This window comes from Phragmites australis, chromosome 2 (assembly GCF_958298935.1).
Source record: "Phragmites australis chromosome 2, lpPhrAust1.1, whole genome shotgun sequence".
In the NCBI taxonomy this organism is placed as follows: Eukaryota; Viridiplantae; Streptophyta; class Magnoliopsida; order Poales; family Poaceae; genus Phragmites; species Phragmites australis.
In genome coordinates this window covers 26,392,137-26,419,627 of record NC_084922.1, presented here as the reverse complement: position 1 = coordinate 26,419,627, position 27,491 = coordinate 26,392,137, and the positions used below count along the sequence as shown (strand labels likewise).

The 27,491-nt window shown below is 47.4% G+C and overlaps 2 protein-coding genes across 2 annotated transcripts; both read left to right on the top strand.

Annotated features, from left to right (window-relative positions):
* The first annotated feature begins 251 nt into the window (after positions 1 to 251).
* LOC133909963 (17.4 kDa class I heat shock protein-like) lies at positions 252 to 1,023 on the top strand. The gene is made up of 2 exons (XM_062352490.1): positions 252 to 480; positions 604 to 1,023. Exons 1-2 carry the CDS (start codon positions 351 to 353, stop codon positions 936 to 938), a joined length of 465 nt encoding a protein of 154 aa, XP_062208474.1. The 5' UTR covers positions 252 to 350; the 3' UTR covers positions 939 to 1,023.
* Positions 1,024 to 21,258: 20,235 nt separating this feature from the next.
* LOC133905764 (protein QUIRKY-like) lies at positions 21,259 to 24,891 on the top strand. Its single transcript, XM_062347528.1, has one exon. It carries the CDS (start codon positions 21,448 to 21,450, stop codon positions 24,706 to 24,708), a length of 3,261 nt encoding a protein of 1,086 aa, XP_062203512.1. The 5' UTR covers positions 21,259 to 21,447; the 3' UTR covers positions 24,709 to 24,891.
* The last annotated feature ends 2,600 nt before the right edge of the window (positions 24,892 to 27,491 follow it).

The window sequence follows — 27,491 nt, the reverse complement described above, 5'->3', positions numbered from 1 at the left end:
TGTCCTCAACATCTTGCTTGGCATCGAATGATGCACTTCGTTGGGTTTTGTCGAGACGAGAGGGCATGCGTGCCGAAAGCTTTGCACCTGCTGCTAAAGATCCCTAGCCTTTGCCCAAACGTCGACGTTGAACTCGAAATTTCGCTGCCGCGACGCTCAAGAAAAGCTTCGAATAACCAACACGCACGAACAGCATAGTACTATATATATAAGCCATCTAGATCTAGCTATCTTGGGTGTCTTGGCGGTAACTTAAGAGGCACCTCAGCATCGATCCATCGCCGGCGGCCGGATCAGATCACACGCTAAATACCTGCGTCCACCACGATCCGTTTGTCGTTCTTGTGCGCATGGCGTGCAGCAAGCCGCAGCGATCATCAGCGAACTGCGGCGCTGCGCCGGCATGCGACGCGGACATCGACCCCAAGGTCGAGTGGCTCGTCGAAGCCGCGAGCTACACCCTTCGCCTCAACCTACCAGGTAAATCAACTCACGCACGCACGCACGCATGCGCATAGGTTCGTAATTGGCGACACCTCGATTCTCCTTAGATCGATGGGATCACGGTGTTCATGCTTGTGTGTACATGCACGAATTAATAAGGGTTCAAGAAGGAAGACTTCAAGGTGCAAGTGTACTCCGACGGCCGCCTGACGGTCCGCGTCCAGCGTCCGGCCGGGTGCGTGCGGTTCCACAAGGTGTTTCAGCTGCCGCCAACGGCCAACCTCGACGGGGTCGCCGGCCGGTTCGACGGCACCGTGCTGTCCCTGACCGTGCCCAAGGTGCAGGCTAGCGGGACGGAGATGGTGCTGTGCGTGGCCGGGCCCAAGTGGGCGGAGGTGGTCGGCGCGAAGGGGCACATGGTCACCGCGGCCGTCGCCGGGTTCGCGCTCGGCGTCTTCGTCGCGCACAGGCTCTTGTCAGCAACGAATTCCTAAGACATCATGTAATCTGCACGCATTTATGTACAGAGATCTATGAAATGGATTCCTCGTAAAAAAATCTATGAAATGGAAAACTAAACTGGAAGCGCGTCTCAGCGGACGTGCACATGCCTTGCATGATCGTGCGCGTGCGACTGTGCGAGCGAAGGCAAGGCATGTGATGTAAATTGCAAATGAACCAAAACACAAAAAATAAAAATGCTGTAGAATTTTACAGCCGATGAAATCCAAGGCACAGGCCCTCTTTGACAGGCCGATGAAATTCTAATTAACCCCCTACCGTGACTTCTTTGAGTGACACAACAGAATAGATTCCGTCTCCCACTTTCACCAGCACCCGTGTAGCCGTCAAACAGCGGGATATGTGCACCAAGATATGCCTAGCTCAATCACAAGCATCTCCGGACCTATGCACAGCAACCATATACATGTGCATATGAACAACATTTATATTACCCGTGTTTTCGACCCATGCAAAGCATAGTTTTGTAGTTACAATCAAATTCTGAAAACGGTTTCGCTATTCATCAATTGCCTGAGAATTTTCAGTTGATCATTTACCATATTGCATGTTCATCAGAGCACTAAGTTAAAATGTAGCTTGATTTATATATGATAAGTGATTAATAAGGCTGTCGATTTGGTTTATTGAGTTTTAGATTGCTTGAGCTTGGTTTGAGCATTCACTACCGGAGACGGCGTCTTTGCCGAGTGTCCCATACTTTGCCGAGTGCTTTTTATCGGACACTCGGCAAAGAGGGTCTTTGCCGAGTTCCAGAGGTAAAGCACTCGGCAAACATCTGGCACTCGGCAAAGACCCTCTTTGCCGAGTGCCAGAAATAGGACACTCGGCAAAGGAGTATCTTTGCCGAGTGCCAGAGAGCAAGCGCTCGGCAAACATCTGGCACTCGGCAAAGAGGGTCTTTGCCGAGTGTAATTTTTAACACTCGGCAAACCCTAATTTTTTCCCCCCTTTTGGCCTCCAAATTTTTCCTACAGTCCTCATACAGTACCTGGTACTCCATGTTCCAATGTGGCACATTTCTCGGACTTTTTCTATATTTCTTTAATTCATTTCAATTAATTGAATTTTCTTGGATAATTCAAATTATAACTGCTAGTCATTCGAATAATGAAAAAAAATGAATGGAAAAATGATATTCATGTTATTTAGTATATTGTGAGACCGTATCCAGGAACATACCACCAATTTCGAATATCAAGGTCACGAAACATGACCACGAACTTGCGATCGAGTTGTTTTTAAATTGTATAAAAAGCAAACAAAGTCCGAAAATCTTGAAACTTGTCAAGATATCATGATATCATATGTGGAGGCTGTCATAAAAATTTGAGAAGGTTTTAAGCAAGTTATCACGTACGATGCTTGCAAACCGAAGAATCTCAGCAAGGTTTTAAGCAACTTCTTCGGAGATTTTTTCGGTTTGCAAGCATCGTACGTGATAACTTGCTTAAAATCTTCTCAAATTTTTATGACAGCCTCCACATATGATATCATGATATCTTGACAAGTTTCAAGATTTTCGGACTTTGTTTGCTTTTTATACAATTTAAAAACAACTCGATCGCAAGTTCGTGGTCATGTTTCGTGACCTTGATATTCGAAATTGGTTGTCTGTTCCTGGATACGGCCTCACATTATACTAAATAACATGAATATCATTTTTCCATTCATTTTTTTTCATTATTCGAATGACTAGCAGTTATAATTTGAATTATCCAAGAAAATTCAATTAATTAAAATGAATTAAAGAAATATAGAAAAAGTCCGAGAAATGTGCCACATTGGAACATGGAGTACCAGGTACTGTATGAGGACTGTAGGAAAAATTTGGAGGCCAAAAGGGGGAAAAAATTAGGGTTTGCCGAGTGTTAAAAAATTACACTCGGCAAATACCCTCTTTGCCGAGTGCCATAAGTCTGGCACTCGGCAAAGACCCTGAAATTTTTTTTAAAAAAATCCCGGTTTTCTTTGCCGAGTGCCAGATCGGGGGCACTCGGCAAAGAATTTGCACATGTTTTTAAAAAACCCCTCTTTGCCGAGTGCCAGATCGGGGGCACTCGGCAAAGCAGGGATTTAAGTACCCGGCCCAGCCGGCCCGCACGCACGCACGCACGCGCACCCGCCGCCGCCGCCGCCCGCGCCCGCCGCCGCCGGCCCCTGCCGCCGCGCCCGCCAGCGCGCCCGCGCCGCCCGCGCCCGCCGCCGCCGGCCCCTGCCGCCGCGCCTGCCAGCGCGCTCGCGCCGCCCGCGCCCGCCGCCGCCGGCCCCTGCCGCCGCGCCCGCCAGCGCGCCAGCGCCGCCCGCGCCCGCCGCCGCCGGCCCCTGCGCCGCCGCCGCCGGCCCCTGCGCCCGCAGCCGCCGGCCCCTGCGCCGCCGGCCCCCGCGCCGCCCGCGCCCGCCGCCGCCGGCCCCTGCGCCCGCGCCAGCGCCGCCGCGCCCGCTGCCACGCGCCGCCGGTGGAGGAGGAGAAAGAGAGGAGGAGGAGGAGAGGAGGAAGAAGGAGGAAGGGAAGGAGAGGAGGAAGAAGGAGGAAGAAGAAGGAGGAAAGAGAGGAGGAGGAGGAGAGGAGGAAGAAGGAGGAAGGGAAGGAGAGGAGGAAGAAGGAGGGAGAGAAGGAGGAGGAGGAAGAAGGAGGAAGAGAAGAAGGAGGAGGAAGAAGGAGGAAGGAGGAAGAAGAAGGAGGAGGAGGAGGCGCTTCGGTCGTCGTTGTCACGTTCCCGACGTTTCCGTATCACTAGGTATGCCATACCGTTGTCGTCGTAGTATTACTAATGGTTGCGGTAGTAGTAGTGGTAAAGTAGTTGTGGTGGTAGTCAAAGTAGTCGTAGGAGTGGTTGTGATATTGTTATATATATGCGGTTGGATATAATCTTGTGGATGTCGGCCATCGTGCCGTTCATATATATGTGCATGTCGGCTATCGTGCCGTTGGTTTTGTTGCAGGTTTTGGAAACCTCACCGTGCAGGGGAGGTGCTGCTGAAATTTTGTATTAACAGTTTTATATTTCTTTTTTGGCAGAGAAGAGCCAGTCGGAGCGGCGCCGGAGTACCTCGGCGACCCCGATCGCCTTCCTTGGCGCTGCGAGACTGCCTGCACCACGTCGCCTGACTCCACCGCCACCCTAGGTATAACCCCTCTTTCCGTATCATGTTGTAGATCACGTAACTATGTTATTTTGTAATTATGTTTTGTTTATTTTGCATCTCTTTCTAAGTACTTCTTGTTTATCTGTGCTTATTGGTTTACTCTTTTTAATTGCAGGTGATTGAACAAAGATGGTGGGCGGTGGGATGAGGAAGCTAACGTCCTTGTACCGAAGGACAAGGAGGAGCAGCCGCAGGAGGGAGTCGTCGCCTGCCGCCCCGTCGCGTGAGGAGGAGGAGGAGGAGCAGGTGCCCCAGGAGGACGCCGAGGAGGCGCAGGAGGACGCGCAGGAGGAGGCGCAGGAGGACGCGCAGGAGGAGGTGCAGGAGGACGCGCTGGAGGAGGCGACAGCAGGGGGTTCCGCTTCCTCTAGTTCGTCCAGCGTCTACTTGCGAGGTCCCGCGAGCCTCCCTCAGCGACCGATACCTCGTGAGAGACGCCCGCTGATTCGACCCGAGGGGGAAAAGTAAGTAACTTTAGATGTTATCACTACTTTATATGATATGTTGAATATCAAAATAGAAATTGGACGATTGTTAATCACTTGGGCAGGAACTGGACGATTGTGGCGAGTGGAGGTGCTCACACACGCCAAGTCAATGGCATCCTCGGTCTTCTGTGCAAGGAGCACTTCCCTGGCCTGGTTGAGTACGCCGGAGTGACGGGGCCGGCCTACTCGTTTGACCACTACGCCGCCGCCCCCGATGCTGCAGATCGGGCCCACAGGGTATTCAACAACAAGGCGGAGCGGGTGAAGCAAGAGCTGTGGGTAAGTCTTCCTCGCACTACATTGGTCAATACATCGTATTTATTGGACATTCTTGAAATAATGAATGGATACATCGTGTTTGTATGCAGGATTTCTTTAGATGCCAGGACGAACATGAGGCCAGGGCGGATGCGGTGGCTACCAAATGCTGCAAAAAACTCGTCGTGGACATGCATTACGAGGCGCGCATCCAGGCCGTCGTAACTTACCACGGGACCGTCGTTGGAACGAAGGTCACCAAAAGGGACGCAAGAACCATGACGCTGACCCGGGACCAGTACCTGCAGGTAAATACAGAACATTAATACTGATTCCTTTTGAGATTAAGTAGGCTTAATTTCATCTTCTGATATGTCATGTACTTGATGGCCTGTAGATGATTCCTTATTGGTGCGCCGCGCATCCCCAGTGCTGGGAACAGATGGTGGACAAGTGGTGCTCACGCGAGTGGGAGGAGACGCACAACTTGTGCCGGGAGCGGCGTTTGATGATGCCAGGTGTAGCACACCATCAAGGCAGCCGCAACCTCAGCGGATACGCAGAAACATGGGTACGCGAATTCATTTATTTATTCTAACGCTCAATTCTGCATGATTTCTAATCATCTTGCTGTTTTTCTCGCAGTCGGCGTCACATGGTGGCCAGCCTTGCTCCATCTTCAAGGCATTTGCTATGGCCCACAAGGGCAAGGCGACGTCCGACGTCGACTACAACCCGGAGGACGGGCCCGAGGCGTACATCAATGCGACCGTCCACAACCGCCTTAGTGAGTACACATCGATGGCAAGGGAGGTCCATGGGCCAGAGTACGATCCGAGCACCGAGGACCTTGATGGAGAAGTCGTCATGAGGGTGGGAGGAGGCAAGAAGCATGGGCGATACTGGATTGGCGACGGCGCAATCGACTCGGCCGCTCCCAGTCTCTCCCAGATTCGAGCAAGCAGCACGAGCACGAGCCCGGCCATACGACCTCGGAAGGACACTTCACACCACCGGGTGGAGGCACTCGAGGTTATTCCTGGTTTATTCGTCGTTCATTGGTTTTTTCATACCTTTCCTTTGCATTATTGTAACATTAGGGTGAATATATTGTAGGCCCAGCTGGAACAAGAGAGGAGGATACGGGAGCAAATGCAGGCGACGATGGAGGCCGAGCAGCGGAGGATGGTGGAGATTCTTCAGTACATGCAAAGTATTGGCGCCGCTACGGGTGTGACTCCGCCACCTTCGCTATTCGCTCCACCTCCACCTCCACCTCCTCACTATTCTACTCCTGTGAGTATAAATGTTTTAGTTTGTATGTTCATGCTTACGGTCAAACCTAGTGGAGTATGAAAATTTTATTCATGTATGGTATATATTTATCTTGTCTCACACATGCAATCTCTTCTCCTTTGTGCAGAATCAATCGGCGGCATCGAACGATCCTCATGCTTCAGCGAATCATTCACCAAATCAGTTTCATTGACCATCTTGGTGATGATACTTGTAGTTGTTAATGGTACTTCTATTTGCAATTATGGTTGTAGATGATGGAGCACTTGGATTACTTGTGAACTTATTTGTGATATATTGTGAGACATGTGATGTTTGTGATATATATGTGGTGTTGGTGATATGTATGTGCTGTTGATGATATATATGTGATGTTGGTGATGTTTGTTATATATATATATATCTGTTTGTTTGGATGGGATGTCAAAAACAAATAAAAAAGGCTGTTTTCAGTCACTTTGCCGAGTGCAATGGCCATGACACTCGGCAAAGAGGCCTCCGCTTTGCCGAGAGCCACGGTCCAGGCACTCGGCAAAGATGGCCTGTTTGCCGAGTGTCCTCCAGGTGGCACTCGGCACAGACGCCACCTTTGCCGAGTGTTTGATTCATTGGCGCTCGGCAAAGAGGAAGCCTTTGCCGAGTGTCAGATTAGCACTCGGCAAACTCTTTGCCGAGTGCCCGATAAAGTGCACTCGGCAAAGAGGTCTTTGCCGACAAATTTTTTACCGAGCGCCCTTTGCCGAGTGTAGCACTCGGCAAAGCCGTTGCCGAGTGTATATCGTCCTTTGCCGAGTGCCTGAGGCACTCGGCAAAGAAGCTGTCTCCGGTAGTGATTTGATTATATACTAAATAGAGTTGGAGTTGAAGAAATGTGTTTACTTGTCTTATGGTGTCCATGTGACATATGCAATTTGGCGGTCGATGGTAGGTGATCGGAGCTCAGTGGGTGCTTGATGCTGGACGATTAAGGAGGCCAGACGGAGTCAAGAGTGATCCCAACTCTACATGTAAAGGACAAGCCAAGCATGAAACGGAGGATAAACATGGCGTGTTGACAAAGTCAAACAGAAAATATGTCGGTGCAAGTGACGAGGCGGCACGAGAGATTAGAAGCGGGAGAGATTTGCCGACGGTTAGGATCGCAAGATGGAGTACACGTGTTGATATCATAGTGCTAGATTAAGGTGTAAGCAAGTGGCGAGTCACGCTTTAAGAAGCGTGCAGATGGTTTTACAGTTGGGTCTCAAAATCGTGGAAGGATTTGAGGAGTATGTGGCTCCATCATGAAGCTTTCATCGAGGCGAAGCTAATTCGTGAAGGCGTCGTGGTCGTTCAATGGACGAAGTAAGAAATGTTCCAAAATACTCTCAGCGGTAGGTAAGAGTGTACTAAAAGAGAGGTGTATTTTGTTAACAATGTAGGAAACTTAGGAGTCAAGTTTTTTAGGCCTATAAATAGAGGGGGTAGGTCTATGAGAGAGTTAGAACTAGCCCCTTATGCTATCCATTTAAGAGCTTAGAGCTAGAATTTTATAGGAGAGAAAGATGAGTGCTTAGCCTATGTAATAGGTGAGTGTTTTTGAGAGAAATATTCTTATAATACACCTAAAATAGGATTGACCTTTTTGAGTAATAAAGTTTATGTTTTTACATATGCTTGAATTCTCCTCCTTCTAGTTTCTCTATTGGTCTCCTTGCAAGTTTCCAAGTTTTTCTTTTTCGGTTGTAATTTTTCTTTTTCTTTTTGAGCTGCAGTTTTTCACCTTTATGAAGTAATTCTTCTTGTTGCTAGAGGCATAAACGTTCATACACTCATGTATTTGAGAGGTCTTCAATTGAAAGTGTATATAGCCCTTATGTGTGGTTTTGATAGTTAATGATAATACTATAGACTAACAATGATGGTGAGAATTATTAGTAGGTTATTCCATAGGTGATACATGGAGAAGGGATATGCATCAAGATGAATGAGCTCTAAGTGATGCTCGGGTAAGTCAATGACAATATCTATAGACTAACAATTATGTTGAGAATTGTTATTAGATTATTCCATAGGAGATGTATAAGTAATGAAGCATGGATTCATTAAGAAATTCCATGAGTTCAAAGAATTGCATTAAAGTCATTGAGATCTTAATGATGCTCATAAGAAGGAGAATCTGAAAGAAGAAGCTTGAAGCATGAATGCTAAGTTATTTGTGGAGATCAAGTAACTAAAGGTATAAAATTATCAATTAAGTTTTATGGACTAACCTATGTGCTTTGTGCTTGAGAGTGAGTTTGGATTAGGATCCATAAGAAGGCATGAGTTGAGTTGAGATATTCTATATGCCAAGAGTGAAGAACAAGATTGGACTCCATATATGATAAAGTGAATTTGTTGAATATGTCAAATACAAAGTGATTTTTTATGGCAAGACGGTGAAGGTTAAGTAAGACTTGACTGCGATGGACCATCCAGTGGTGAAGGGTAAGAAAATGACTTGACTCCGAAGGACCAAGGCGGTGATGAAGAGCAAGTAAAGACTTTGCGCCAATGGACCGTGTGAAGCCATGGAAACTATGAGTGGTTTGCATCAATCATATGAAGAATCAAGAAAAGATGAAGTGAAGAATATATGTAAGTTGGCAACTCTCAAAGTTTTAATAAAAGAAGCGGTACTTGAAAGTAGTCAAATGCTCAAATTGGTTCAAACGAGTTTTATCTTTGAAATTGAGTATATATATGCTGCACTATTAAGAAGGATACAGCGTGAGTTATTTATCGTGTCTTAGTGCTCAAGAATTTTCTAAACAACCTAAAGTGAGAGTTAGCTTTAGGAGCTCGATGTGGAAAGTATTGAAGTGTCTGAATTAGATTTTGGAGTGTTGCTAGTTTGATACAATATGTTTGAGGTCATGAATTCAGTTGGGATGTATAGCCCTCCAAATAAGCTTTCCATAGAGTCGAAAATTGTCAAAATTAAACTTCGGGATCAAAAGTTATCACCGTTTTCAGAGGGCTAGCTGTGCTGAACTCGGATACTCCGGGTTCACCCAGATACTCCGGGTTGTCCGAATACTCCGAGTTGTCTGGATTTTCCAGGTGAGGTTCCGAGCCGAGTGGTCTGTTAGTGCCTTTTTAGTTTACCTGGATACTCTGGGTTGACCCAGATACTCTGGTTTCGGATACTCCGTGTGAGGTTCCGAGTTGGGGTCTCGGTTTGGGCCTTTTTTTTTTACCCAGAGACTCCGGGTTGACCCGGATACTCCGGGTGAATAAAAAAATATTGTAACAGCTAAGTTTTAAGGGTTGAGTATAAATACCCCCTCACCCCCTCTTTTGTACAGCTGCTTGGGCACGAAAGAAAAATCCTCTATAGCCAAAAGAACTTCTTCCCACTCCATTTTAGTGAGAGACTTGAGAAGAAAAGTGAGTTAGGTTGAGAGATTGAAAGATTAAGTACAAGTGAGTAAAATCTATTCTTGAGCACTCGAGTTAATCGACAAGAAGTTTATCATCTTGTTTGTTACTCTTGGAGCTTTGAGCTCCTAGGCGGCTAGGCTTCGCTGGCAAGCACTCAAGGTTGTGGTGTGCCGCGAGAAGTTTGTGAAGGCTTCGATTTTACCTCCACAAGGAAAGAAATCAAGAGTGAAAGCCAAGCTCAAGTGTGATTGAGCTTGGAGAGAAAAAAGGTTGAGACAAACCCGGCTCAAGTGTGACCGAAGCCCTCAACAGAGAGGTAGGAACTTCGGGAAACAAATCTTGTGTCTCATCTCTTATTTCCTTGTTCTTGTGTTCTTGCTTAATATTTGTGCATATTGCTCGATCTACTTGTTCGTGTGAAATTGATTGTAGGTTCTTATGGATCTACTTGGAATCATCACTTGGAACACACGACTTGATTTGGTTTGAGCTAGAACTCTTTAGCCATTCGTTAATTTCAGTTTCAAGCTATTTCCCTGTTGAACCCGGAGGTTCCGGATTGAACCCGGATACTCCAGATTCTGTATAATCTGTTGCAAACACTCTGAACCCAGATACTCTGGGTTGACTCGGATACTCGAGTGAACAGTATTTTTAGGGTTTTTCGATTAGAGTTTTCTTGCATATATTTTGCTAGAATTGAATAATTTTTGTAACCATAGGATTGTAACTTTCACACTTATTTAGGGTGATTATGCACTAGTTGAGCCTAACATATTTAGAATTTTTACTTGTAAAAAATCTGTTGGTTTATTTTTCGTTGCAAGTTTAGGCTAACGGTAAAAGGAGACGATTTTTGTAAAAACACCTATTCACTCCCCCTCTAGGCGACATCATTGTCCTTTTATGAATCCCCTTGCCTATAGACTATCAACTTGGAGAGTCGATTCTTTCAGTAACTATCTTTTTGCTTTGTTTTTCATTCAAGTTTTAATTTTTGTAAAGACATATTGAATGGTCTTGAATAGAGCCTATTGTTTATATTCCATCCGTAGAGTCATGTTACATTGGAACTTTCTTTCTTGCTTTGTTTCTCTAAAGTTTATGCTTTTATTTGTGTATTTTTAGGAGCATTGGGTGAACAAGAAGTATGCTATCTATTTCGTAAGAAATTTGTAAGGCGTCTATTCACCCCCTCTAGTCGTCTATCTCGATCCTACAATTGGTATCAGAGCTGGTTTGATCACTTGATAATCTTAGCCGGCTTTGTGATCCTTATGCGATAATAGAGAAAAGTGGGAAAATTCTGTTCTTCGATGGTCAAGATTTTTCGTACTGGAAGGTGCGCATGGAGGCTTATCTCTTAAGCCAAGAAAGTGCAATATGGGAGATTGTGCAATCCAACTCTGTGATTCCTATTGCTCGTTCTTCTCTGGCCCAGATTGAATAATATGAGGCCAACAACAGCGCTCGTAATATATTGTTCACTAGCCTGAGTCATAATGAGTTTGATAGAGTTTAGCACCTCCGTACTATTCATGAGATCTGGTCCACTCTTAGTGTGTTTCATGAAGGCACTAACCAGATCAAGGCCAGGCGCTAGAGCACGTACAACCAGAAATACCGGATGTTCGTACAGAACCCTGGAGAGTCTTTAGATGCTATATTTGTTCGTTTGATGGAATTGTTAGCAACCTTAGATCCACTGGTGTTTTGCCCTATTTTGACCACGAGAGAGCGATCGAGCTTCTCTATGCTCTTAACCATAGCATATGAGAAGTTAAGATCTCAAGCATTGAAGAGTCACCAAGTTACAATACATTAACTTGTGATGAACTCTTCAGCAAGCTAAAGTCCACCGAGATAGCTAAGGCAGCTCAGATCGGTCTTGGAAACCCCCTGTCTCAGAACATGGGGTTGGTTTTCGGACCTAGTGGTGGTAATCAGGCTGGAGCTAGTTTTTCTTGTGCTAACACTTCACAGAGTGAATTTGCTTTCTCTTCCTTAGTTTCTATCATAGAGAAGCAGGTGGACGCATTGATGATGAGGACATTATGCTCATTGTGAAGAAGTTCACTCGCTTCTACAACAACAGAAGAGACCGAGGGAGAGGGGGTTCTCATGCTTGTTTTGAGTGTGGTGAAATCACTCACTTCAAGGCGGAATGACCTAAGCACAAGAAGAAGGAGAACAACCACCATGACTGTAACAAGCATAAGAAGAAGAACAAGAAGCACTTATTGAAGAAGAACCGTGACAAGATGGCAAAGAAGACGACCAAGGTGGCTTCTACAACGTTCATGGTAGCTCTCAGTGATATCAATGCCTCTTCAAGCTTGGAGGAGAGCTCAGAGCAGGAGGGACCGCAAGTGAAGAGCAAGAATAAGGTCAAGGACTTCATCAGCCTCTACTTCATGTCGGATGACAACGACAATGACTGCAACCCCGATCTTGATCCTTCCGAGGTATTGCCTTCCTACGATCAACTTTCCATCCAAGTTGATACCTTGAATGATGCTCTTGTTAGCTAGAATATGTTACTTAAGAAAGCTATGTGTGAGTTGAAGGATCTTAGGCATAAGTATGAGTTTATGTCTACTGAACTTGCATTGCTTAGGTCTAGGCCTGATGTTGAGAAGTGTGAGAGTTATTTGATTGTCATGGCTGAATTCGCTGAGCTTCTAAAAATATGCATGCTCAAGTCACCAGTCGGCTTGAGGGTGCCGAGAATGAGCTCTTTGAGGAGAAGTCCAAGTCTACTTTCTTAGGTGCTTGCAAGAATTGCCCTTTGCTTTCAAAGGATATTGAACTAAAAGACAAGTGTCTTAAGGAGCTAGAATCTAGATTGGAGAGTGCTGAGTGTTCAAAGGATATGCAGCCGAACTGTTTCACCTGCATAGTCTTTCAAGACAAGCTCAGCTGGGTTAGAGAGAAAGTTCAAAATCTTTTGATAGAGAATGAGTACCTCCTTTTTCTAGTAAAGAAGTGCTCAAAGGGCAAGGGAGAAATGAATTTGATCTTGGCCAAGACCAAGATGTGTGCTGACAAGGAGGGTTTGACTCTTGAGTTGGATTTTGAGAGGTTGGCTTACAATGGGGAGAGTAAGACTGTGTTCATGACATCTACTACCCTAGAAGCCAAAAAGTCTAAGATTGATGCTACACCACCACCACCCATCAAGAAGAAACCCATATCACAACCCATGAAGAAGGAACTTGTACCACTGCCCAAGAAATCTACACAACCTAAGGTGGAAGCCCCTGTGAAAGAGCCTAGAGTGACCGACAGTCGAGCTCCCTCGAGACTTTACCATTGCACCTACTATCAGAGGAATGATCATTTGGTTGGGTTTTGCTTTCGCCATATGAGAGATGAGCGGCGTGAGTGGGAGTAAAGTACCCAGGACATGTATCGCCCCTCTGTTGGTGTATGTGAGCCTTTTGCCCGCTCTCACCCATGAGTCTCTTGCGCTTTTCAGTCATTTCTTAGAGGCGTTGTCCGACGGATTTTACCATGACTCATATAGTTTTGGTTCACGTATAAGAGGCTTTGAGTCCCAGCACTTAGGCGGACCATGTTTCCTCATCGTGGTACTCACCCCCAGCATATTGGTGTTAAGTTGCATGCACATATTATTTCTGCTTCAGGGTGGATGGGGACTTGGAAGTGCGCTTCAAGCGTGATACTTCTCGAGTTCTTGATTCTTCTAGTGCTTTGATTTGCAAGATTTCTCGAGTTGAAAGAGTTTTTGGAGCCTATTTTTGTTAGTTTTCTGGTTCTTCTCAGTGTTTAATTGTCCAACCTTCTTCTGAGCTTTGGATGGGCATAGGAGACTAGGGCACATGAGCTTTGATTTGCATACTCGTTTGAGTGCCCTATGCTTAATCCAAGGATTGCTCAAGCTTAAGTTTGAAACGAATCTTATTTGTGCTCATTGTCGGTATGGCAAGATGGTTGCCGCTTCTCACCCACTAGTTAATCTGGGGATGACTTAATGACCGGGAGAACGTCTCCATATGGACACTATTGGTCCTTCCCGGGTTTGTTCGGCGGGTGGGAAGTGGTATGTACTTGTTATTGTTGATGATTACTCTTGCTACTCTTGGGTCTTCTTTTTTGTAAGTAAGGATGAAGTGTTTTCACACTTTCGGAGCTTAGCTTTGAGATTGTTAAAAAAAACTCTCAGGTGCATTGAAAGCAATTCATAGTGATAATGGCACCGAGTTCATGAACTATCTCTTTGATGCTTTCTGCCTTGAACATGGCATTGAGCATCAATTTTCAGCCCTACGCGTTCCTCGGTAGAATGACGTGGTTAAAAGAAAGAACATGACTTTCGTAGAGATGGCTAGGACGATACTCGATGAGCATAGGACTCTTAGAAGTTTTGGGCTAAGGCCATTAGCACAACGTGCTACATCTCAAATTAGATTTTCTTGCACTTGATCTTGAATTTGACTTCTTATGAGTTGCGCTTTGGGGTGAAGCCAAAGGTTTTACATTTCAGAGTTTTTGGTTGTCGGTGTTTCATCCTAAAGTGTGGCAATCTCGACAAGTTCGAGTCACGTTCTTCCAATGATATTTTCTTAGGGTATTCTCTTCATAGTCATGCTTACATGGTTTATAATCTTGACACTAATACCATCATTGAATCCTATGACGTGACTTTTGATGAAACACCCCCCCTGTGCTAGTTCTGCCTTCAAGTGTGCATGAGATCAGAAGATGAGCGAGAGCATCTTTGTATATGGTGACCTTCCAGCTCTTGGTGATGACGAGGATGATCCATTATTTCCCTCGACCACACTTGCTCCAGAGCTGGCTCATGCTTCTACTCCAGCAAAGGGGCCTGCAGCCTCTACATCCACTTCAGCTGCACTCGAGCCTACACCAGCTGTGTTTGAGGGAAAGGTTCTCTCACGGTGTGAGGCCCCTCAACACATTCAGTGGTGACATCCCCCACACATGATTATCGGATATCTCGATGAGAGGGTAACTAGGTCCAAGTCCGCTTCTCATGCTCATTTTACCGATTCTGCATTCGTTGCTTCTGTTGAGCCCCATGATGTTGGACATGCTTTATTTGATTCAAATTGGATCAATGCCATACATGAAGAGTTAGAAAACTTTGAGAGAAACTAAGTTTAGGTCCTTGTATAGTCACCTCCCAATGTTCATACCACAGGCATAAAATGGGTTTTCAAAAACAGACAGGGGAGGATGGGTCTGTAATAAGAAACAAGACTAGACTAGTGGTTCAGGGTTTCACTCAAATAGAGGGGATAGACTTTGGAGAGACCTTTGCATCGGTAGTTATGCTAGAAGCCATTATGATCCTTCTTACTTTTGCGGCATCCCGGGGTTTCAAGCTGTATCAAATAGATTGTCAAGTGTGCATTCCTAAATGGTTTTATACAGGAAGAGATCTATGCCAAGCAACCCCCAGGCTTTGAACACATCAAATACCCACATAGAGTATACAAGCTTCAGAAAGCTTTGTATGGGCTTAAGAAAGCACCTAGGGCTTAGTATGATAAGCTTAAGTTTTTCTTGTTAGAGCATGGATATATCATGGGGTCAGTTGATAAAACTTTATTCACTCTCAGGTATGGCAAAGGTTTCCAACTTGTTCAGATTTACGTGGATGATATCATTCTTTGTGATTCTTCTCATGCACTTGTGACCAAGTTTGCAAAAACTATGAGCAGGGAGTTCGAGATGTCGATGATGGGTGAGCTCAACTTATTCTTTGAACTTCAAATCAAGCAATGCAAGTAGGGTACATTCATCCATTAGATGAAGTACACCAAGGAACTACTGAAGAAGTTCGACATGAGCATTGCACAGCCCTTGGCGACACCGATGGCTACATCGACTGTGCTTGATCCGGATGAAGATGGTGAAGCGATAGACCAGAGGGAGTTCAGGAGCATGATTGGCTCCCTCCTGTACCTGACGGTGACAAGACCGAACATCCACTTTGTCGTCTACCTCTATGCACGCTTTCAAGCTTCACCAAGGATGTCTCACCGCCAAGCAATGAAACGCATTCTGAGGTAGCTCAAGCACACTCTCGAGTAGGGACTCCGATTTTCTGCTTCCTCTTCGCTTTCTCTTTGAGGTTTTTCTGATGCGGATTTTGCTGGGTGTAGAATTGATAGAAAGAGTACTTCTGGTACATGTCATTTTTTGGGTACTTCTCTTGTTTGTTGATCTTCTCGCAAGCAACCTAGCGTTGCGCAGTATACTACTGAAGTTGAATATGTAGCTGCCGTTAGCTGTTGCTCATATATTTTATGAATGGTTGCTATCTTAAGAGACTTTTGGTTAGATTTCAAGAGTGTGCCACTTTTGTGCGATAATACTAGTGCCATAACCTTAACCAATAATCCAATCTAGCATTTCAGAACCAAACACATAGATGTGAGATTCCACTTTCTGAGAGACCACAATGAGAAGGGCGATATAAACTTAAAATACATTGATACCCAACACCAGCTAGCCGACATCTTCACCAAACCTCTAGATGCTACTAGATTTGCCTATTTGAAAGGAGAGCTTGGTGTGTGCCATCTCTATAACATTGTATGAGGGGGAGTTGCCTTTGTATATACTCTATCTTATTTTTGTTGCATTTGCATTGTATCACATCATATAAGATCATCATAGTAGGTGATCTTTGACGTATATATCTTTAGTATTTTCGATTGCTAGACTTGAATTTAGACTAAGTTGAGTAGTTGTGCGGAGCAAACTTTTAATCTTAGGCTTCTCTTGATGCTTTGACATGAAATATTTCAAGCAAGCTAGCTTTCCTTAAGATGAAATTTGGTAATTTCATGAATCATGTAGACTATAAAATTCTACATTCTTGATCACCATGTTCGTAATCGCTTTGGCTTAGTCAATGCTTGTGTTAAGGCTACTTTGATGAATATCTTGCTCTAGGCTTCTTGGTCCAAGTCTGTGGATTGGGGAACATTGCACTATATTTTTTTTATCTTTGTCAAATGTTCAGCTTATGATAGAACCATAGGGGAACATCTGTTCCTTGTGTCGTAAAGATACTACTGGACTTGATCATATGAAAACTTGATTCTTTGTGAAAATGTGAATAATCTTGTGAAATCAAGTATCTTGTGCTAAAATGTGATCCAATACGATTGTCTTGAAGCCTCAAGGTGTTTGACGTACCTAGTCGCGCGACACTTTGCTTGTATAAGAGAAAACTTAAGGATAAAAAATGAAAGAAATGTACTTAACTGCTCAATTTTATTTTAAATCACTTGATCTAACTAAGTCTTGGTTTCATATAAGAGTGTTTGCAAAACCTACTGTCATGAATGCTTGTTTTCCTAGTTTGAGATTGAAGTTGGCTACTTCTTCATGTTTGTATTGCCTCAGCACGAGTGGATGCTTATGTGGTGGTTGTTTTGAACATGATTCGGTTATGTGAAATTAAATACGCTAACTAATTCTTCGGGTTTAGCTTGTACATCTTCATGTTCTTGTGTCATTGTTTCTTTTTTAGCCTTTGTGCATTTGTGAGCTCCATCTTCTACTTCCATAGCCTTTTGACATTTCTACCTTTTGCAAATGATTTGTGGTATACTTGTGAAAGCTCATTAGGATTGCATGTTCATGCACTACATAGTATTTTGTCCTTGATGTTTGCATTGCAAGAGGAGGAGAAATGAATGAAAAAGGGGAGAAATGAAAATTTTGCACCAAATCAAAGAAAAATCTTGCATAAATGGAAAATGTGCATTCATCAAGGGGAGCATTTGATTTTGTGTTTTTTTAGTTGTTATTGCTCTTTTGAAGTGTTTGTATTGTCTTTGCTCTTTCGAGGTTTTTGGATTGTCATTGCCTCTCTTAGGCCTTATGCAACATTTCTTATACCAAGTGAAATATTTTTGCTCTTTTTTTAGATTTTTGCCACTTGGATGAGCATATCTTCTACAAACCAAAACATTTATACTTTGAGGTGTTGTCAATACACTCATCAAGGGGGATTGAGAAATCAAATTAAAATGTGCCTTGGTTTATATGTGATGAGTGATTGACAAGGTTATCGATTTGATTTGTCGAGTTTTGGATTGCTTGAGCTTGGTTTTAGCATTTTGATTATGGACTAACTAGAGTTGGAGTTGAAGAAATGTATTTTCTTGTTTCATGGTGTGCAGATGACGGATGCAACTTCGTGGTTGACAGTGGGTGATTGGGGCTAAGAGGGTGCTTGGTGTTGGACGATCAATGAGGCCGGGCAGAGTCAAGGGTGATCCTAGTTGTACACCTGGAGGTCAAACAAAGTATTAAATGGAGGATGAAGACGGTGTATTGATAAAGTCAAGCGAAAGGGATGTCGGTGCAAGTGACAAGGTGACCCAAGGGATCAGGATGGGGAGAGACTTGCTGGCGATCAGGATCGCAAGATGGAGTACACGTACCAACATCAGAGCACTTGCTTGAAGTGTAAGCAAGTAGCGAGTCATGCTTTGAGAAGCGTGCAAAGGATTTCACGGTTGGGCCTCAAAATCGTGGGAGGATTTGATGAGTATGTGACATCATCGTGAAGCTTGCATCGAGGCGGAACTAAGTCGTAAAGGCGTTGTGGCCGTTCGATGGCAGGAGCAAGAAATAGACCAAAATACCTTTAATGGTAGGTAGGAGTGTACTATAAGAGAGGAGTATTTCGGTAACAAGTTACGAAACTTAGGGGTCAAGTATCCTATGCCTATAAGTAGAGGAGTAGGGTTATAAGAGAGTTTGAACCAGCCACTTAAACCCCTTGTGCCACCCATTTGAAAGCCTAGTGCTAGGGTTTTAGAGGAGAGAAAGATGAGTGCTTAGCCTATGTAATAGGTGAGAGTTTTTGAGAGAAAAATCCTTGTAATTTGCTTACAATAGAGCTGGTCTCTTTGAGTAATGAACTTTATACTTTTGCATATGCTTGACTTCCCCTTCTTCCAGTCTCTCTTTGTTGATTCCTTACAAGTTTGCAAGTTTTCCTTTTTCGGTTGTGATTTTTTTTTCTTTTTGAGTTACAGTTTTTCCACCTTTATGAAGTAAGTCTTCTTATTGCTAGAGGCATAAATATTCATATACTCATGTATTTGAGAGGGTCTTGAATCTCCTTACCTCTAGACCATCAACTTGGAGAGTTGCTTCTTTCGGTGTCTATCTTTTTGCTTTGTTCTTCATTCAAGTTTTAAGCTTTTGTGCATAAAGACACATGAAATAGTCTTGAATAGAGCCTATGGTTCATATTCTATCTATGGAGTCATGTTGCTTTGAAATTTTCTTTCTCGCTTTGTTTCTCTAAAGTTTATGCTTTTGTTTGTGCGTTTTTGAGGAACGTTGAGTGAACAAGAAGTAGGACATCTATTTCACAAGAAATTTGTAAGACGCCTATTCACCCCCCTCTAATCGCTTATCTCGGTCCTATATCCTCTACGACGGTGGAAGTGATCAGAAAATTAGAGTGTGTGAATCCTCTTTAGGGCCCATGCTCACCTTTCGCCCCCTAGGTTTAGAGGGAGACTTGGGAGGTGGAGGATCAGTGGTTGGTGCCGACACAGCTGTAGCACCACCTGCCACGGATTGAAAGAGGATGGTAGATATTGATGATGGCAGGGGATGACATAAATGGGTGGATGAGTAGGCAATGTGCAATGTTAGTAGCCACGAGAGATGTAGGATGTGGACAAAGCACGAGTGATGAAGGTTGTTGGGCTGTGGAAGAGTGGGAGGAGCGGTTATATTAGGCAGTAAATGGGAGGCGAGGGGAAAGGTTGCGACAACTAAGGCTAGCAATGGATCGGGTCAGGTCTGGGTGGAGCAAAATAATGCCCAACCCGAAACCCGCTAGTCTCACTATAACCCGAACTCGACATAGGAAGCGGGTGAAAACCAGCACCTAAACTTGCACACGATGGGCGCGGGTTAGGTTTTGGGTGCCTGTTGGGCACTCAGATATGGATCTTGGGAAGCCGACGGAGGCGGGGGTGCGGGGCGACGTGACGCCAACGACAGTGGCACGGGGTGGGGTGACGCGGACGCGGGGTAGAGATCACGGTGCGGGGCGGCACGACGACGGCACGAGGCGACAATGGTTGCGTGAGGCGAGGCGACACCAGCATGGGGAGGCCGTGGAGATGAGGCGGGCGGGGAGGTTGGGGCGCGGCGGCTGGGCGGGGAGGCAGGGGCGCGATGGCCAGGGTGGGGTGATGGGATAGCGAGGCCGAGGAGGAGAGACAGACAAGAGAGTGGGGAGAGGTGGTGGCCGGGCAAGGAGGTAGTAGAGGCAGGGCCAGGTAGGAAGGCCGGGGCGGGGAGGCCAAGGTGGGGAGGCGGACAGGAGGGCACGACAGCTAGGTAAGAAAGCTGGTGATGAGGGGCAGTGGCCAGGTAGGGAGGCCCAAGGCCCGGCCATTGGGGTGGGGAGGAAGGGAGGTAGAGGAGAGGGTGAGGAGGCCTGAGGCTAGGGTAGTTGATGGGCTCTTTTGATATTGGGCTGAGGGGGAATGGGGGTTAGACTGGGTTTCGGGTGACCTATGGGTACTCACTGGTGAAATGCATAACCTTGGCCCGACCCCATCCTAATCGGGTACCTAACCCAACAAACCCGTAAATGAAAAATAAAATCTGAACCCAGACTTATCGGATGCAGAACCCATGAATATCTGGACTCATGAGTCTAATTACCAGCCCTAGCGACAACCTCAAGTTTGCAAGGGGTACAAATGAATTTACCTTGGCACACGAGATAATAATTCTATAACCTAACTAGCAGGGGCGGTGGATGGGAGCGATTAGACCTAAATCTTAAATATAATGGTTGAATAAGAATCGATTTCAAGCAACTGATGTATCAGGCGCTCAACTATGTGGTAGGGTGCAGCAGAGCACAAAGCACAGCACACGTTGGAAGGCTCTTTGCCACCCTCTGGGAACGCAAGAAAAATGGCGGGAAGAAGAACTCACCAACGCACACAAACAACAGCCAAGCCACATCACTGCACACTCAAAAGTATCGAATATCTAACTAGGGTATATATGTACATAAGGAGTACATCATATATACACAAGGTATATACGACGCATATTCGGCAATTCTAGATATCACGAAACCGAATCAGTGGTACCTCATACACCCAAAATCAAGGAAGTGCATACTGAGAAGACTTAGATTGGTTACCCAACCAATACGACCTATATTCAAAACAGATCTATCTACTTAGATGTCAATAAAGATAACTCTCTATCAATTACAGCTGGATAGGAGTCGGTACCTCAACTCTATATAAGGCGGAAAGGCTAAAGGGGGAGAACAACGAAAAAAGAACTATGAGCAACACGAAAGGCAACAATAGATGAGTTACTCGACGACTTTAACCATAGAACAGATTAGATCAAATCAACTCCTTGTAATAGTTTTAGCACCTTACTTGTACTTGAGATAATCAATACAAGGCAGCAACATCCTTACAGGACGTAGGGTATTACTCCAATCGAAAATCCGAACCTGTATATATCATTTTGTCTCTCTTCATGATTAATTCTTACTCTTGATAGTTAATTTACAGATATATTATCGAAAACTAATCTTAAAAAAAAAGGACAACTGCACCGAATAGATCAGATTCTGTGCTACAAAAGTTGCGAGCTTCCAGGTCGAGAAAGACACCAACAACTTCTCTTCATCTCCTTTCATCACTCTTGCTCATATTCTCTCTCTAAAGCACACTACTCCGGAAAGCAGCAAAAGCAATTGATCAACTCCACCACCCACCTCGACCGATCATAAGGAACCCTATTCGATTCACCGTCACCTTCTCGCTTTTCCCACCGTCGTCTCTCTGTACCCTTCCCTGCTTCTTCCATGGCGGTCGGTGGCGGTGGAGGCCCACCGCCGGGGCCGCCACCGCAGCGGATGGTGCGGAGGCTGGCCGTGGAGGTGGTGGACGCGAGGGACCTCGTGCCCAAGGATGGGCTCGGCACGTCCAGCGCCTACGCGGTCGTGGACTTCGACGGCCAGCGGAAGCGCACGCGCACCGTGCCGCGGGACCTCAACCCGCAGTGGCACGAGCGCATCGAGTTCGCCGTGCTCGACCCCGCGAACATGCACGCCGAGACGCTCGATGTCTCGCTCTACCACGACCGCCGCTTCAACCCCTCCAGCGGCGGCGGCGGCGGGGGAGGCGGCAAGGACCACTTCCTCGGCCGCGTCCGCATCTACGGCTCCCAGTTCTCGCGCCGCGGGGAGGAGGGGATCGTCTACTTCCCGCTTGAGAAGCGCAGCCTGCTCAGCTATATTCGCGGCGAGGTGGGGCTCAAGATTTACTACTACGACGAATCGGCCGAGCAACCGCCCCCGGAGGACAGGCCGCCGGAGCCGGCGGACAACGCACCGCCGCCGGAAGTCCCTCCGGAAGCGCCGAAAGAGTGGGAAGAGATGCCCGCACCGACCGAAGCCGCCGTCGAGGTGCAGCAGCCGTCGGCGCAACCTCCAATTATTATCGTGGAGGAAGCGCCCGTGCACCCCACGATGATGCCGCCGATGCACGGGCCGTACGGCCCGATGACGCCGCAGATGCATGGGCCGCACGGCCCGATGACGCCGCCGGTGCACGGGCCGCACGGGCCATTGACGCCGCCAGTGCACGGGCCGCACGGGCCAATGACGCCGCCGCCACCAGAGCCGCAGCCAGAGCCGGAGGCCGGTGACCCGTACCCTCCTGAGGTGCGCAAGACGCCGATGGCGTCGAGCACGGAACGCGTCCGCGTCGCGCGCCACCCGAGCGGCGGCTTGGGCCCGGACTACTACGCCTCCTCTCCGCGCGTCATCTCTGGGCGGTTCGTGTCCACCGGCGAGGCCGTCGAGCCGGTGCAGTCGTCGTCGTACGACCTGGTGGAGCCAATGCGTTACCTCTTCGTGCGCGTCGTGAGGGTGCGCGGCATCCGCGCCTGCGAGGGACCATACGTCAAGGTCCAGGCCGGCCCGCACTCACTCCGGTCGCGCCCCGGCCGCGACGTCTCCGGCACCGGCAACCCCGAGTGGAACCAGGTGTTCGCCATCAGCCACGCCAAGCCGGAACCGACGCTGGAGATCTCCGTGTGGGACGGCGGGGCGCCCTCCCCCGCCGACGCTTTCCTCGGCGGCGTCTGCTTCGACCTCTCCGACGTGCCCGTCCGCGACCAGCCGGATGGCCCGCTGGCGCCGCAGTGGTACAGGCTTGAGGGTGGGGAGCCGGGCATGGTGACGGGGGACATCATGGTGGCGGTGTGGATCGGCACGCAGGCTGACGACGCGTTCCTGGAGGCGTGGAACACCGATGTACCGTACGCCGCGTACACGCGCTCCAAGGTGTACCAGTCGCCCAAGCTCTGGTACCTGCGCGCGTCGGTCATCGAGGCGCAGGACCTTCGCGTGCCGGCGCCGCCACCAGGGCTGCCGTTCGACGTGCGCGTGAAGATACAGCTCGGCTTCCAGTCCGCACGGACGCGCCGGTCCGTGGCTAGCAGCAGCGGCTCAGCGTTCGCGTGGTCCGAGTCCGAGGACCTCATGTTCGTCGCGTCCGAGCCGCTAGACGATAGCCTGATCGTGCTCGTCGAGGACCGGTCCATGATCAAGGAGCCCGCTTTGCTAGGCCACACCACCATCCCGGTGATCTCCGTCGAGCGGCGCCTCGACGAGCGGCAGATCGTCGCGTCGACATGGTTCAACCTCGAAGGCGGGTCGTCGGGCATCGGCATGGGCCCCGGCAATGCTGGTGGCCCACCGGGCTTCTACTCCGGCCGGCTGCACCTCCGGCTCTGCCTGGAAGGCGGGTACCACGTGCTCGACGAGGCAGCGCACGTGTGCAGCGACTACCGTTCGACGGCGAAGCAGCTGTGGAAGCCCCCGGTGGGTGTGCTGGAGCTGGGCATCATTGGGGCGTGCGGCTTGCTTCCGATGAAGACGAAGGGAGGCGCCAAGGGGTCGACGGACGCGTACTGCGTGGCCAAGTACGGCAAGAAGTGGGTACGCACGCGCACCGTCTCCGACAGCCTAAACCCGCGGTGGAACGAGCAGTACACGTGGCAGGTGTACGACCCCTGCACGGTGCTCACGGTGGCCGTGTTCGACAACTGGCGCATGTTCGCCGGCGACGGCGATGAGCGGCAGGACTACCACATCGGGAAGGTGCGAGTGCGCGTGTCCACGCTAGAGAGCAACCGGGCGTACACGGCGTCGTACCCGCTGCTGGTGCTGCTGCGGTCGGGGCTGAAGAAGATGGGCGAGGTGCAGCTCGCCGTGCGGTTCTCGTCGCCGGCGCAGCTGCCGGATACGTGGGTCACGTACATGTCGCCGCTACTGCCGCGCATGCACTACCTGCTCCCGATCGGCGTCGCGCAGCAGGAGGCGCTGCGGGGCGCGGCCGTGCGCACTGTGGCTACGTGGCTGGCGCGCTCCGAGCCCCCGCTCGGGCCTGAGGTGGTGCGGTACATGCTCGACGCGGACGCGCACACGTGGAGCGTGCGCCGCGCCAAGGCTAATTGGTTCCGCATCATGGGGGTGCTCGCCTGGGCCGTCGGGCTTGCGCGGTGGCTGGAAGGCGTGCGGCGGTGGCGCAACCGGTCCACCACCGTCCTCGTCCACGCGCTCTACCTCGTTCTCGTCTGGTACCCGGAGATGGTCGTGCCCACGGCGTCGCTGTACGTGTTCGTGATCGGCGTGTGGTACTACCGGTTCCGTCCCCGGGGCCCCGCTGGCATGGACGCGCGGCTGTCGCAGGCGGACACTGTAGACGGCGACGAGCTCGACGAGGAGTTCGACCCCGTCCCAGCGCCCGACGTGCTCCGGGTGCGGTACGAGAGGCTGCGGACGCTGGCCAGCCGGGTGCAGCGCGTCATGGGCGACGTCGCGGCGCAGGGCGAGCGGCTGCAGGCGCTGGTGAGCTGGAGGGATCCGCGCGCCAGCCGGATCTTCGTGGGCGTGTGCCTCGCCGTCGCCGTGGCGATGTACGCCATGCCGCCGAAGATGGTTGCCGTGGCGAGCGGGTTCTACTACCTGCGGCACCCGATGTTCCGGGACCCGATGCCGCCAGCGGCCGTCAACTTCTTCCGCCGGCTGCCGAGCCTCTCGGACCGGATGCTTTGACATTGGTGCCAGTGAGAGGTATAAAAGAGGGACCGAGTTCTTTTTTCCTTCCACCTATTGTTTTCGTTCATTTTGCTGTAATAATGAGTGTATCGGAGAGGATAGAAATGAAAAAATTGAGATTGGTGTATTCATAAGCATATATAGATACATCCCAAGATGAACATGAAGATAGTAAACTAATACAGCTGTCAATTGTCATGGTAATCTGTTGCAACGAAATGCTAAATTTGTTCATCTCGGCTTCAGCACCATTAATATGCATCTTATCAGACTGAAGGAATCCACTAAGCTCAGAGAAGTCAGTTTTTCAGGAATCTATATATAAATCACAGCTGGCTTGCTCTGCTCACAAGTCAGGTCGTCTGATCAGGTACTAATCCATCACAGAAGATGGTCTGCCGGATGCTCATTTCTGCAAGGAAAGAACAAGAATGAGTGATTGCAAGGGAAAAGATCAATGGGCTCTTTTAGCACGGAGTAGATGGGGCCAGCGAGATCTTTGTTTCATCGTCTACACAGATAAAGATATTGTCTATGCTTGAGGACAGGGCAAAACGAGAACATGGGATTAAATTGTCAGGATGCCAGAAAAGGATACCACATGTCATTGATGACCTTCATGGATGCAATTTATCCGAGTGCAACATTGTTGCATATCATGCATCGGACTGACCTTTATGATATCATGAATTTAGCTGGCCTCGTTGATCCATGAGTTCAGGCAAAGCACGAAGAAGAGCACGTTGGCAGAAGCCGTTTGTTTCCTTCTGACAACCAGGGGAAGAAGCATCACCGCTTGCTTGACCATAGTACAGTCTAATATGGTTGGTGCAGAGCTTGAACCTGTGATATTAGTAAGTAGAGCAAAAGATCAAAGAAACCTCTGTGCTCAAGTTTTTAAAAAGAGAAGGGATTTAACTCCAGTGATTCATCTTGAACAAAAAATGCCCGTCAATGGCTCAACTTATACAAACAGGTCACAAGTAACTAATTTTTATTTATACAGTTATAGACTTGCATTCATCACAAACTACTTTTGTTTCGGAGACGTAACAATTTCAGACTTTCAGCACAACACATTTTTTTCCATAACACATGACAATGTTTCTGGTCACCTTCCATAAGCTGTGTTCTATCTCTGTAAATGCAGAACAAGAGAAGGTTACTAGAGATGTCCATATCATAAGATGCAAAGTCCATTAATTTTCTTTTTTTTTTCTTTTTGGCGTTCTCGGCCATGTGATTGAATTTTGAATTCCCATACCAAAAGCATTGGCTTTTCTTTTTATTGCTGAATACCCTGAGCCCAGACTAGGTCTGACTAGACACACAATTCAATATCAGTGTTGTCTGCAGGATCAAAGTTCTCTGCGAGATATTATTTACTTTTTGGAGTTTAATTTTCCGGAATTGGCCTTATCAGGAGCATTTTGTGTATAGGCTAGAATTGCTCCCAAGGAGAAATGTTTGTCCATACAAGGAAGCTAGTGGTCTTAGAGTTCTCATTCTGGGAATCATGATATCTCGATAAAGAGGTTGCGTAAGTTCACTTAAGAGAAGCCAAAGATTCTATTTGTGGATTTAGAATGGAATTGTAACAATGCCACTAGGGTATTTTCTCATTCATATGTTGTATTGGAGAAAGGATCTCCAAAAAAGTGATAACAACCTGAGCTTAAAGAAATGGTAACAATCTTGCAGGGAATGTACATTGGGCCGGGAAATACCTTTCTTTTTTGCAAAGGTGATTGGAACCTCATTCCATTGGCACAAAGTTGTCCCAATCTATAACGTAGCGTTTGTGAGAAAAATGTTCATCACTGCAAAAAGGATTATTTGTTGCAGAGGTGATGCGCGTTTGCCTGATCTTCTGAAGGTAATATGATAAATCGATTGATGGAGTTTCGACGTCGATGATTCAAAGGTTCCGAATAGAACAGATCGAGAACCCTCACAACTATTACACCACTACTACGTGGTTATCAACCGTGCCAAGACGCGGTTGACCTCGCCAAAGAGGTTTTTCCTGCAAGCGAATCGAGAACACAAGCAAGAACAGGTAGATGCAATCTGAATATTGCTAATTACCAATGAAGTACTCAAGTTTGGGGTTCAACAAACCGATAAACGGTGAAACTGTCTAAAACAGAATAATCTAAGCTAAACATAAGCCTAAACTATGATGACTACCATATATTTATAGGAGGACATGAGGGGGTCAACCTAGGGTTGTGCAGTCGTGGAAAGAGGCGTGCACAACCTGAACTCTGACCTCGACACGATTACAAAACCCGATAGGGTCCAGAACGGTGACGTAGCATATTATTCATTCGACTCTGACTAAACTATAAGGAATATTTGGTCGAGTATAGATCCATTGAAAAAGGCTCGATATAAGCTTTCCAGCAAGTCCAAAAACACCTAAAATGGATTTCGTATGAGAGAGTTATGCCAATTTTACTGACGTGCGATCTTGAGACTCGACTACGACCAGAGCTCAGCCTCGAGTCCGAGTAGACTTGGCCTTCGAGGGGTGACGTCCGGGTAAGATTATGCTGCTTTTCTCACGTTCCTAAGCAATAAAACATCATAAGAATTTAGTAGTAATCCATCCAAGGAAGTATGGACAGTAAGGGACAAGTTCACATAGTAATCTAATTGTCGTGCACATGCTCTTGTAATTGGACCTTATATGATTTGAAGATTATTGACGATATTGATTGTATCCGAAAGAGTCATAGGCTCATCAACAGGTTTTGACGTGGCAGATTATTACTCCC

What these genes read in the sequence shown, in the direction of transcription:
- LOC133909963 (XM_062352490.1), top strand. Translation starts at nt 351, where the DNA reads ATGGCGTGCAGCAAGCCGCAGCGATCATCAGCGAACTGCGGCGCTGCG. An exon ending in CCTTCGCCTCAACCTACCAG is followed by an intron (nt 481 to 603) that starts GTAAATCAACTC and finishes CGAATTAATAAG; the next exon opens with GGTTCAAGAAGGAAGACTTC.
- LOC133905764 (XM_062347528.1), top strand. Translation starts at nt 21,448, where the DNA reads ATGGCGGTCGGTGGCGGTGGAGGCCCACCGCCGGGGCCGCCACCGCAG.